We start from the raw sequence: 13,237 nt of genomic DNA on the forward strand, positions 1-13,237 counted from the left end.
GGTTTGAAAGGAGCAGTGGTGCTCTAAAATTACTCTTTACTAATTTGCCACAGAAAAATACTAAAAACTTCCAACTGATTGAGGAATTGGTGTAAATAACCACCTATTTTCCTTCATTTTTTAAAATTGGGACATATGTGATAGCTTCTTTATGAATACAAAACTGACAGTACCAAATGATACTGAATTTATATCCCTCTCCTTGCTGGCAAAGAATTTTATTGTGAATTTCTAAATGTTGGGAGTGTATTGCTAAATCATTCTTTTATTTGTGTTAGTGTTGTATATATAACCAAGGGAAAGCCATGGGTAGGACATTTCTATGGAGACCAGTGTGTAGTGGGAGAAGAGTTCATAGTGGGGGAACTGCCATTTTGTCAACCATGTTGAGTTTATTCTAGTGAGGATGAAAAGGAAAATTTTTCCTTTCCTGACATGTTTATTCCTTTCATAGCAAGTAGAAGGAGCAGCTGAATGTAGTTTCTCCTATTCTGGGATAAGATTTGCAAAACTTTTACTATTAGAACACTGGCTGCAGAGATGGAGATTTCTGCTTCAAAACTAAGGCTTTCCATACCAGGTTTCCCTCACAGGTTGTTTAATCCTATAGCTGTTATTAACTGTTAAGATGTCAGAGTAAAAATTAGCTTAATAATGCATTAAAAAAATCCCCATCTGCAAAAAGGAGGATCTTTCACAGTGATGGGGAACATATGAGCCGAGGTGGCGCAGCAGTTAGAGTGCAGTACTGCAGGCCACTTTAGCTGACTGTGTTCAGCAGGTCAGCGGTTCAAATCTCACCTGCTCAAGGTTGACTCAGCCTTCCATCCTTCCGGGTTAGGTAAAATGAGGACCCAGATTGTTGGGGGCAATGTAAATATATATATACATTGCTTACTGGTGTACACCGCTTAGAGAGTGCTTGCACTTAAAGCGGTATATAAGTCTCATAAATAAATAAATAAATAAATAAATAAATAAATGATAACTTCTAGCACCCTATGCTCAGTGCAGCCATGTCAAATTTGCGACGTCATATGATGTCATGTGACATATCGCGACTTTTTCCCCATTACTGGCAATGGAGTGGGTGTGGTTTCAGTATGATGCATCTGGCCTGCGGGCTGGCAGTTTGACATGCCTGGCTCAGTGGGAAAGGCTACTAGGTGTTTGATAATCTGAAGTCCAAAGTTCCCCAATTCATAGTTAAATATAAGGTGAATATTAAGCAGTGAATTCTAATTCTACTGGCTTTCAAAAGCCAATAGGAATTGTCCAGGCTGTCTCTGCCCTGCTGAGCCCGCCAAAAGTCCCATTCTGCAAACGCTGCACCAGTTGAGTAGTCCTCGATTTACAACCGGTTGAGTAGTCCTCAACTTACGATCGGTTGGGGGTTGCGGCATTAAAAAGGTTGAGAACCACTGTACTAGAGAATATAAATGTGATTGCCATCCATGTAAAAGTACTGTTCTGATTATTTGAAAAGGCTAAAATTAATTGGTATTAGCTAAAATGAAAAAGGGTGATTAATCTTGGTATCAGATGTTAACATTAGTTGAATATAAATAACTACCGTTAATGGTAAATATAAAAAAAATCATAATAATGAACACATTTTTTGAAAATGCTAGTAATAGGTATAAGTTGCTAGACCTTGAATTAGCTCACCCATTTGCTATCTAATTCATAGAAATTGACATGAATTCTATGTAGTGCCCTATAGAGTTTGGTGTTCTCTCTTATTCAAAAACTACATAAAGCAGCTGGGTGAAATCCTCCATTGCCTTGGGTGAGGTATCATATTGATGATATCGAATTATATCTTTCTTCTGCTTTGGAATTAAATGATGCTATTGATGTTGTGTCCCAATGCCTGGAGGTTATAAGGAACTGGATGGGGAACATCAGGCTTCAGCTGAGCCTTGGAAAGATTGAATGGCTCCAAGGTTTGGGGTCCCTCCAATTCAGGAACTTTGCCATCTTTGTTATAGGATAGATTTGCACTGCCCCAAACAGACTTTATACAGTCTGGGGGTCCTCCTAGAGTTGCAACAGTTACTCAAACATCAGATGACAGCCATGGCTAGGAGGGCCTTTGCACAGCTTCATGTTGTATACTGGTTCCTCCCATTCCTGGATTGGGAGGCTCTTCTCATGATCACTCATGTTCTGATCAACTCTAGGATGGATTACTGTAATACACTCCACGTGAACAGTATCATGAAGCATCCATCTGGTGCAAAATGTGATGGTGTAGGCAATTATGTATTCCATGGCAAAACCAAGGTGCTGATTTGGCTTTATGACATGAACCATACTGTTTAAAGGACCACCTTTATGACAAGCCCTTTATGACATGAACCATACTGTTTAAAGGACCATCTCTCCCTGATTATCTCTGGCCGTCCCATCAACTCTAGCAGAAAAGGTCTTCTGTATTTTTCTCTAACACTTTTGGCAAATGTACCATACAGCAACCATCACATTCCTCCTTGCTGGATGGCCAAAATCTCTAAGCAGCTTATGAAAGCTATTTCACAGTTTTAAAAATGTGACAACGGGGGAAAAAAACACAGATTGCATGCCAGATTGAAATAAGTTCTACTAATCCACTGGCTTGAAGAATAATATTTCAAATAAACTTCTGTTGGGTATAATTCTTTTACCTGTAATATTTTACGGTAAACTAAATCTATTTAGTTATTCCCATGCATTTGGTGGTAGGAGTACTTGCAGATTATGTGCATGAAGCTGAATTCCCTGGAGTCTTCTAGAACATTTGACTCTAGATGTAAAAGACAGATCCATTTTTTCTAGTTCCTAGATAGTTGGTGCCTGAGTATGATCTTACTTTTATAACTTTCCAGTTACACATATTGGAATTTCTGACTATAGTAATCCTCAATTCTCCATCATCATGCTGAGAAAAGGTGTACAGGTAAGACAACGCCCCTTTACAACCATTATTGAGCCCAGGATTATGGTTGTAAGTCATGGTAGCCATGTGACTGCCTAATTTTATTATTTTTTTGTGCTGGTCATTAAATGTTTTTCATTGGAAATCAGAAGTAAACATTGGAAACCAGAAACAAATGCTGATTTGTAAACAGCTATGAATGTGAGCAGTTGCCAAGTGCCCAAAATGAAACCACAAGACAGGGGATGTGTGGCTGTTGAAACTCCACCTTTTTGGTGGTCCATCGTAACTTCAGACAGTCACTAAGCAAGGTGGGTCTATAAAGGATTTTCTTGTGAAGGGAAATACAGAATCAGATTTTGTTGCTATGCCCATACATTACTGAAAACCTGTTTTAAGTTTTGAAGGTGTATGTTATGAAGGTGTAAAGAAAATAGTGCTGAAATCTGAAGACAAGATTTGTGAAAGCTACCATGTCCTATTTTCCCTCTCAGTAATGTTCTTGATTATTATTGGGGAGAATGGAACAAGGTAGTTTACATATAATGGAAATTTCATCTACTCTGTCCCTTCCACAAATAGAAACAGTAGTTTGGTTCTGACCTGATTAATCATGTATCCTAATTGGTCTGGAAAGTGAGATGAAATATATTGCTTCAAATATATGAAATAAAAACCAAGCATAAAGAAAGGCACTTTCCCCCAAAATAGCTTCAGTTACCAAAATTAAATATGCATTACAGTGGCTTTTCAATATTTCTATTAAGAGGTGTTCTATAATCATTCTTATTTGACCAAGTGGGAAGCAAGTGGATGAATTCTCAGTAATATTGTTTGCTGCACTATATCAAAGACATGCAGCTCCTGGCTTCCTAACATAATTCTTGTTGTCAGTCATTTTGTGAGAGTGCTCACAATATGTTCTTCACTTTCAAGAGACACACCTCTTACATCCACCCCTCATCGACATTAATAAGTTACCATGGAAAGCTTTCATTTCTTTAGGAGCTCAGCAACTGGTGGTGTCCGGGTCTGTTGAGTTACAGTTGATAAGTTGACATTGAAAGCTGATCCTCTTCTTGGTATAGATCAGAAGTCTTTGTACTGAATGGCATTACAGTGCCCTTGTTTCTAAATTGTTTATAAATCGATTTAAATATTTTAAAGATGATATTTATTTATTTATTAAATTTATATGCCACTTATCTCACTGTGGGGGTACTCTAGGTGGCTTACAACAATAAAGAAATGAAAGAGTACAAACAAAACAGAAGTAAAATAATAGAACAATAAAATAAAAAATGGAAAAGATGGATGGGTGGGTGGCCAACCGGCAGACCCAGGTCTTCAAGCTCCTCTAGAAGGGTAGGAGGTTTGGCATAGAGGATAGGATGTTCCAAAGGGTGGGCACTGTGGCAGAGAAGGCTCTTCTGGATCCGGAAAGTCAGAATTCTTTGATTAATGGGATCTGCACTAGGTTATCTGTGCCAACATGAGTAGGACAGATGTGTCCTACCAGGACAAGATGATTCATCAGATAGCCTGGACCTACACCATTAAAGGCTTTAAAGGTTATAACTAACACATTGAACTACCCTCAGAAGCAGACCAGTAGCCGGTGAAATTCATGGAGGAGAGATGTAGTATCTTAGGGATCCCAAAGACCCCATAGATGATGGAATCCTGTGGTCCAACTTAAGTGTATCTTGTAAGTTTAATGAAATAGATTAGAATTTTATTTACTATGTTGAATATAGCATTATGCTATAGAAATGTTTAAAATGGTAGTAGAATTTAATTTGGCTTGTAAGCCTTTCAATTACAGGCAGTCCCTCAGTTAAGAATGTCCAACTGAAGGACAAACCTTGAATACAGGTAGGCTGCCTGTACTGTCTCCTCAAGCCAACAGTGTGCTGAAGCTGTGCAATGCTTTCAGGAACCACTGAAGCCATGTGTTTTTAATATACTGTCCATTTTCGTCAGTTTGTGAAAGTATTGCATAGCTTCAATGTTTTGTCACTTCAGGAAAGGACAATGTTGTCTGCCGTTTTTAGTAATACATAGTCTGTAAGTACAAGTTCCGACTTTCGAAAGAAAAGAGTCAGGAATAGAACTCATTCTTAATCTGGGAACTTCCTATACTGTATATGAATTCTATTCTGAGAGCACATGTTATCAGTGTGCTGGTTTATATACTGGATATCATGGATTTTCTTCCTGCACAGGTTTAAACCCCCAAAGTGGATTTTTATGAGGCGTGTATATGTGTGTGCAATGGTTAGAATGCAGAATTGCATGCTAACTCTGCCTACAGCCGGGGGTTTGATCCTGATTAGCTCAAGGTGGATTCCGGCTTCCATCCCAGATTGTTGGGGGCAATATGTTGACATTTTTAAACTGCTCAGAGAATGCTGTAAAGCACTATGGAGTGGTATATAAGCCGAAGTGGTATTGCTATTTGTGTAAAAAAGAAGCATTACTGATTGGGCCATCACTTATTAAACTTTGATATTCTGCCACCAGGTTGAATTACAGTAGATGTGGTCCTCACTGAGTGACCACTTACACTTAAAATAGTGCTGAACAAGTGACAGTTATCACCCAGCCTTGAACTCCTGTTGATTGCAGCATATAATTGCACAATTGGGGTCTGGGCCCTTAGTGCCCAGCTTCCAGTTACAACATCAGAGTGTACAGATCACCATTTGCAACCTTTGCTGGCTTCCTACCAGCAAAGTTAATGGGGAATCCAGCAGGAGGTTATCAGTGGTGACACCCTTACTTAATGGCACAAACTGATTTGCTTAACAATAGCAGGCATAAATGCTAAAGTTTACATCGCTAATCTGTGCAGTCATATCATGTTGCACTTTATGGCTACATCACTTAGTGATGGAAATTCTGGCCTGAATTATTGTTAAGTGAGAAGTACCTACAGTTTCTTTTTAGGGAGTGCTAGAATACCAACATTCTCTCGAGATTTCATGAACCTTATGCCAGACTTCACAATAATTTTCTTGACATTACTTTAAAGTTACAAGATTTTTTATATCAGAAACCAATTGCTAAGCATGTTTCCAATTTCAGTTTAGAATATCATATAACTTATTGTTTATATCTGATTCCTACAATATAATGTATCTGTTCAAACTCAAATGTCATGCATTCAAGTGATTTTAAGTAGGCATTTGTTAAGTTGTTTAGCTTCATTAAATATTAGTTTAACAAAGGTAGAGTTGTGTACATTAACTATAATTCCTAGCTAAAAGAATTCACGGATCATTTAGTATTTATTCTGGTCAATGTTGCCTTGTATGGGCCTTTGATAATAGATCTGGACTTCTTTGCTTACACACAATAACAGACTGCAATAGAACAGTTCAGATATACAAGCCAGATCAAGCAGTAGATCCAGATTTCAACTTGTCCTAGCCAAATCTGTCTTTATAATATTGTTACACAACTTAGTAACCTAGTATCAACATGGATTGACATATTTTCTTTTTTTTTAAATGATATTTTTGTATTGCTGCAGAAAAACATGGATTATGTAGTTCAACTAGGTTTTAAAAAGTATTTATGTTAAACTGTATTTTATATTTTATATTATTTTGGTTTCTGAGAAAAAGAGTAAACAGGTAACAGTGTGAAATGCACCATTCAAAAACAAATACATTTCAGTCCTTTAGTTGCTGCCATTTTCAAGCAGTTAATCTAGAATCCATTCAGAATATTAATATTTCTCATCTATCATTTATTTAATGTATATATCCCAGGCATCTCACACATGTGACCCTGGTTGGCTCACAAAGTTAAAAACAAAAAAAAATGAATAACAAAAAACAACAGTAACAAAAATCAACAACAACAAAAAAAAAACAATTGGAAAATATAGGAGAGTACCATCCAACAGTTTATAAACAATACAACCAACTTATCAGCTCCATATCTTCACTGGTCCCCAGGCCAGAACCATGTCTTCAGGCTCCTCTGAAAGGCCAATGGGATTAGGTCAGTTTAACCCAGTGGTTCTCAACCTGTGGGTCGGGACCCCATTTGGGGTCGAACGACCATTTCACGGGGGTCGCCAAACAACGCAGTCCGCCATTTTTGTCCCCCTTTTCCTTAGCTGTGCTACTCCCTTTTATTCTATTGGCTTTTGAAAGCCAATAGAATAGACTCTCTTGAATAGAGTCTAATTCTATTGGCTTTCAAAAGCCAATAGGAATTGTCCAGGCTGTCTCTGCCCTGCTGAGCCCGCCAAAAGTCCCATTCTGCAAACACTGCACCAGTTGAGTAGTCCTCGACTTACTGCTGGTTGAGTAGTCCTCGACTTACGACCGGTTGGGGGTCGCGGCATTAAAAAGGTTGAGAACCACTGGTCTAACCTCAGGGGTAATGACATTCCAGACAGCAGGTGCCAAGGTAGAAAAGGCTCTCGTCCTGAGTCCTCTCAGATGAAACCCCCTATATAAGCGGTACCCATAGTTGAGCTCTTCTGCTGGACCTGATGGGATAGGTAGATGTAACCAGGGAGAGATGGTCCCTCAAATAACCATTCCCCAAAGGTTAGTAAGAATACTATGTTTGTTTCATATACTGCTTACCCTAATAAACTTATCTGTGGATGAATGCCCATAATTGTTTCATTGTATAATAGACAATTTTCTTACATTTATTAATTTATCTACATTCACTGCTAGTATTTCATTACCTCTTGATGTTTGCTAATCCTGTTGGTTCATGTGTTTGGTAGGAAAATAATCAAGATGATCTTTCCTGCCTCTGATGAGGTATTGTGTTCACAATGAGAAACATATTGGTATTTGAGTTGCCATGAGAGCTTTTATTGTTTCTTATATAGTTATTTCACATAGTTAGCCCTCTAAGATTTCATCCAGATTAATGAATGTGTAAAAATTTAATTCTTTTCATGTGAGCAAATTACATTTTACAGAGAATACTTTTGCTTCAATGATAACCATTTCTATGTGATTTTGAGATTGGCTAACCTATTATGGTAGTAGCATATATTTTCAAAACTCAGGAACAATTTTATACCTGATATTACAATAATATTTGAAGTAGATAGGTTTTTGACTAGTTGTATCAGATACTAATTTATGTAAACCATATTTCTTCTTTTTTATTTTTTTTAAAAAAATTTTAAACAACAAAACATAACACACATACACACATAGTGTATACTCCTCATTTTTTTAACAGCAATTTTGTAACCGTAATTTTCTATTATTTACATTTCCCTCCCTTATTCTTTAGATATATTTGTCCTTGTTGTCCCGTTGTATGTAAACCATATTTCAAAGAGTAAGCCTATTACTTAGTTTTTGATTTAATGTGTAAGCTGTAACAATGAGTATTTTACAAGTTCTGGAAAATCCAGACAGAATTTTGATGGAAGTGTTGTATTTTTTAAACTATTATTTAAATTATAGCAACCTGAATCCAATGGGCGACATACAGCCCCCTCCTCCAGAATTCATGAAAACAGCTAAAGCATCTTGGTAAAAGAGTCCTACGCATACAACTATAGAAAATAGTAAAGGCCAGCAAAGTGGTCAGATATCTGATAGATAGAAGGCACTGTTTCACTACCTAGGCAAGATAACTTTGATCAAAATATTGATAAAAATGAAACATCTATCTAGGTCTTTTCATAGGGTCCTATTTTGTGTGATCCACAGAAGGGAGAGGAAAGTATTTTGCTGGACTTTTCTAGAAGAAAAGAGATTGATTAAGACAGGGGTCTTCAAACTTGGTCCTTTTATGACTTGTAGACTTCAATTCCCAGAATTCCTCAGCCATGAAGTCTACAAGTCATAAAAAGGACCAAGTTTGAAGACTTCTGGATTAAGAATTGATCTGTTATTGCTTCTCTCGGTGTAGATGAGGTAAAATGAAACCTTTTGTCACTTTCATGCATATTCTTTTGAGTATTGGAAGAACCTGAATGGCAATAACTTTTTCCTTTCATATGAGTTATTTCTGGAAGTGAGACATAACTCCTACGTTTCGGGCTGATTATGCAAAGCCAGTGTAGACTGAGCTTTCTCATGTGCTTAAGGACCCTAAGGAGTGCCTGGGAAGAAGAAAATAGAATACTTTTATATCCCTGAATAGTGCTTGAGTTTTAGGATAGTTTAATAAAATATGAAATAAATAATACATTAACTTAGCTAAACTTAATTTGCAAGACTTTAGGTGGGTTCAGATTTTCATGAAGATTTTGGCCTTCAGTTTTCAGTTGACCAAAGAAATGGTGATGGAGAAGCCAAGTCCCCTGCTGGTTGGGCGGGAGTTCGTGAGACAGTATTATACTCTGCTGAATCAAGCACCAGACTATCTGCACAGGTACAGTTTTCAACTTACCTTTGAAAGCTTTTCTAACAATAAATTAACCTGTTCTTCTGTTTGGTATTTGTGTATGTCATAGCCCTTGTGTTTCATTCCTTTTTCTTACATCAGCTCCTTACCCTTACTCTTATGCTTTTAGTAATTTGCCTGCTACATTAAAGAACAACAATTACCCCTTAAAATTTGGTAGTATGCAAGCAGATTTCTTATTTACATGCTTTTTCTGTACCACTCTAAAATATGTTCTCAACAATTGTGTAATTATTTGATGCAGATTTTAAAAGGAACACGAACTGCCTCACTCCTTTCTATTGCAGTTAATCCTAGTCTTACAGCCACAATTGGGCCAAAATGACAATTGTTGAGTAAAGCAGTCATTAAGCGAGATGTCATGTGGCTGCTTTGCTCAAAGACCATAATCCTGGCACTTCTGATTGTGATCATTAATAGAGAATAATGGGTGTTAAGCAGATGAGTCCCAGGTAAGGAATGCCTGGGTGTTTCAGAGGGATGGGGAGGGTTCTAGGAGGCCTAGCATTCGGCTGGGTCCTAAAGGGAGGCAGACAAGCAACAAAAAGCTTTCCTGAACTATTGTTGGCTTTAGCCATGTGTAGCAAACGGCTGCAGGAGAAGCTGGGTCCAAAAAGGAAGTAGATGAACAATGAAAAGGGTATGAAAAGGAGGTAGCAAAGGGAAGGAGGTGCTTCTGCTTTGGCCAATGCAGCTGGCTGCAAACGTTTGGTGCAGAACTAGGACAGAAGGTAGCTGGGTGAGCCACACCATTTTGGGTTAGCTTGCTGCCCTGCAAGGTAAGGTAGCAGGGGCCAAAAGAGCATAGATGAGAGAGAGTCAGGTGATCAGGGGAAAGTTGCATGCTCCCCTGGATTCCTAAGTGTAGGCAGGGTAAGTGCCCAAATTTTGATCACATGACTAGGGGGTCACTGCAACATCTGTAACTTTGGGCATGGGTCATAAATCTCTTTGTTCAGTGTTGTTGTGATTCTGAATAGTCAGTCATAAGTAGAGGATGATCTGTATCACTTCTACCAGAAAATATACTATGTTGTATTTTAGAGGTACTATTCTGTGAAGTAAGATGCCTTTTTTAAAAACTTCTGGAATTCCCCTCAGCTTCATACCAAAGTAAAGATGTGGAGAAATTGTTTTGATATTTGAATGCTAACCAGCCTAATTTGCATTTTTGTAATTAATATGCAGATCAGAAGGAAGCTATAGTTCAGTTTTTTTCATCTTTATGATGATGCCCTTGATAAAAAATGTGTCAGGACAAATTCATAAATAATATCAGTAGAAGAGAATATATGTACTCAGGGTTGAACTGTGGAGTCCTTACTCTGAGCTTGCCTATTTGTTTGCAGGCTTATTGTTACCAGACTAGATAATTCTTCACTGGTAGAAAGGAGAGCGATTTCCTTTCTGTTTATATACCATAGGTTGCTCTTTCAGTGTTGGTGGGATGTTACTTTCTCCTTGGTAGCTTCTTGATTAGGCTGTTGTTTACTGCTTGATAGTATGTCTTGAATAATAATTGCATATGTTAGGAAATACTTATGTAGTCATGTCATTTATGTACATTTTGTCATGTTAGGATAAAAACATCAATTTGGGGGGGGGCATTTTCAGTAGTTTATTTGGAATTCAAGTTATCAAGTACCTGGATGAAGCAAACATGCAGCTTCATATTTTAAGTTTGGCTGGGTTTTGACAGAGCAAAAATTGAAATAGAGTGTTCTAGTGGAACAAAACTCAAAGTGATGCAAGAATTCAGACCGTATGAAACAATGGGAACTTGAACATCTTCATTTTTCATTTCAGTCACAAAATAGGTGGAATAGCAGACCATGCTATTCCAATTGACCTAATTATATTTTTTAAAATAATTTTTGAAAATATTAGAATAATTCACTATTTTAAAAAACAAGAGGGATTTTATTCTGCTCTCACTTGATGATGGAAAATCAGTTAATTAAAATTAGAATCTGTTTCCCCCCCCTTCAATAAACGTTGAGGCACATAGCCAACATATTAACAAGACAAACAAACAAACCCCAATATAACATTTATTTCAATTAGGGACTTTCTCAGTCTGAAGATTTCCCTTCCCTTCCCATGAAATATGTATGCATATATTTATTAATTTATTTTAAATCCATCACCTTATGGGCACTATCCCTCCACTGATTTCAGCAAGATTAAACTACAGATTTTGGGTCAGAATTCTACTTTATCTCCTTGGCACAAGCCAAGGGAAAATAAATTATGTTTTTTGCTGATATTTTGTTTAGACTGCAAGTAGCTTTTTATTTAAAAAAAGAATAGTGAGTGCTAGTGTCTCTTAATTATATAAATACATTATAACATACAGCAGTAAGGTATAAGAGCTTGCAAAGAATGCATAACTAAAAATCAGGCAACAAGCCCAAACTAATCGATTGCATTATTTCAAACTACAATTCCCACAACTCCTTTCATTAGCTTTACTTGAGTTGATGGAATTTGTAAGTTATTATATTTTAAATTATATAAGTAGGATCCAAATTTTCTGCAAAAGAGCTGAAGACTTTAGATACTAAACAACTTAAATGAGAGCAATTAACTGAACATACTTAGAAGAGATATGTGAGGTTAACGACTTAAATAAAACCTGATTTCCCCCAATTTTTAGTCTTTAAATTTTTTATTTAGTTTTAGTTTTTTATTGTGACAAGCCTGAAATAATATCAAAATTCTTTCTGCATTTCTTACCCATAGCAGGTGAAAGATTGAGCCTTACCAATATCTATTGCAGAAGTTGGTTTGATAAATCGTTGTTTGTCTATAGATCCAAATTAAACAAGAGCCTATATCTCTTGCTTAATGCCAATAGATAAAATGTTATGAAAAGGCATCTGGTAGATTGAAATTGTATGTAAATACAGTGTTTGTAAATTTTTGTCTCACAGATTTTATGGAAAGAATTCTTCATATGTTCATGGTGGCTTGGATTCAAATGGAAAACCAGCAGATGCCGTTCACGGACAATCTGTAAGCATTTGTAAAGTCATATGTAAAATGTCTAGAAAAAAATAGTACTTCAAACTTGGAAATTGATTTTTAAAGTGGGATGTAGGGATCAGGACTTCCTATTTGACTGCAACAGCCAATAACAAGATGATATAAATCATTCTACATTCTTAGGCTTTACGCATTAGTATAATCCCGGGTGTCTCTTGGTTTTTGCTAAGTTACTTTAATTAAATATTGTATACTTTTCAGGGACTTGGTTATACTTTACCCTTCTGTAGAGATTGAATTTTGGATATAGTGGCACAAATATCTAATTTAAATGGGAAAGCTTAATCAAACTATATATTTTTGTAAAAGAGGATTGGGTTAACAAAGGAATAAATTTGGTCTCTTCCTTTTTAAAAACAAATACTGTGCTCATACTTGAAGCTAAAATGCATAAAATCTTCTGTTCAGTTTTCAGTTTTGTTTAGTCCAGGGGTCCCCAACCTGTGGGCCATGGCCTACTACCTGGCCACGGCTGCTTGGCCACCGGGCCGCATGAAGAGATGGCCAGTGCACCCCCCCACACTCGTGCTAGTGGTGAGCATTCCGTTGGTGCTACCGCCGCCCCTCCCAGTGTCCTGCCGGCGTTAGCCCCACCCCGAGTGTCCCACCGGTGCTACTCCCGCCCCTGAGCGCCCTGCCCCCCCGGCATCCCGCCAGCCCTATCACCCCCAAGGTCCCACCGGCGCTACCGCCGCCCCACCCCTGAGCAGGGCAGTATATGAAAGCATGCCCCCTCTGATCCACAGAAAAAAAACGCTCTCCACAGAATAGATCCCTGGTGCTCAAAAGGTTGGGGACTTCTGGTTTAGTCCATATATGGAGCACACTATTGCAGAAGTGGTTGGGAGGAGATAGGTGTAGGAAAAGCAA

At 37.6% G+C, this 13,237-nt stretch overlaps 1 protein-coding gene across 2 annotated transcripts in view; it reads left to right on the forward strand.

Annotated features, from left to right (window-relative positions):
- G3BP1 (G3BP stress granule assembly factor 1) overlaps window positions 1-13,237 on the forward strand; it is a 32,587-nt gene that overhangs the window by 2,227 nt on the left and 17,123 nt on the right. For both annotated transcript variants that reach the window (XM_039335744.1, XM_039335745.1), the window contains exons 2-3: window positions 9,176-9,289; window positions 12,256-12,337. In XM_039335744.1, the coding sequence (XP_039191678.1) occupies window positions 9,195-9,289; window positions 12,256-12,337 (177 nt within the window). In that variant the 5' untranslated portion in view covers window positions 9,176-9,194. The remainder of the gene's footprint in view (window positions 1-9,175; window positions 9,290-12,255; window positions 12,338-13,237) is intronic.

This window comes from Crotalus tigris, unplaced genomic scaffold (assembly GCF_016545835.1).
Source record: "Crotalus tigris isolate CLP2741 ecotype Arizona unplaced genomic scaffold, ASM1654583v1 scf7180000017658.5313226, whole genome shotgun sequence".
Classification (NCBI taxonomy): domain Eukaryota; kingdom Metazoa; phylum Chordata; class Lepidosauria; order Squamata; family Viperidae; genus Crotalus; species Crotalus tigris.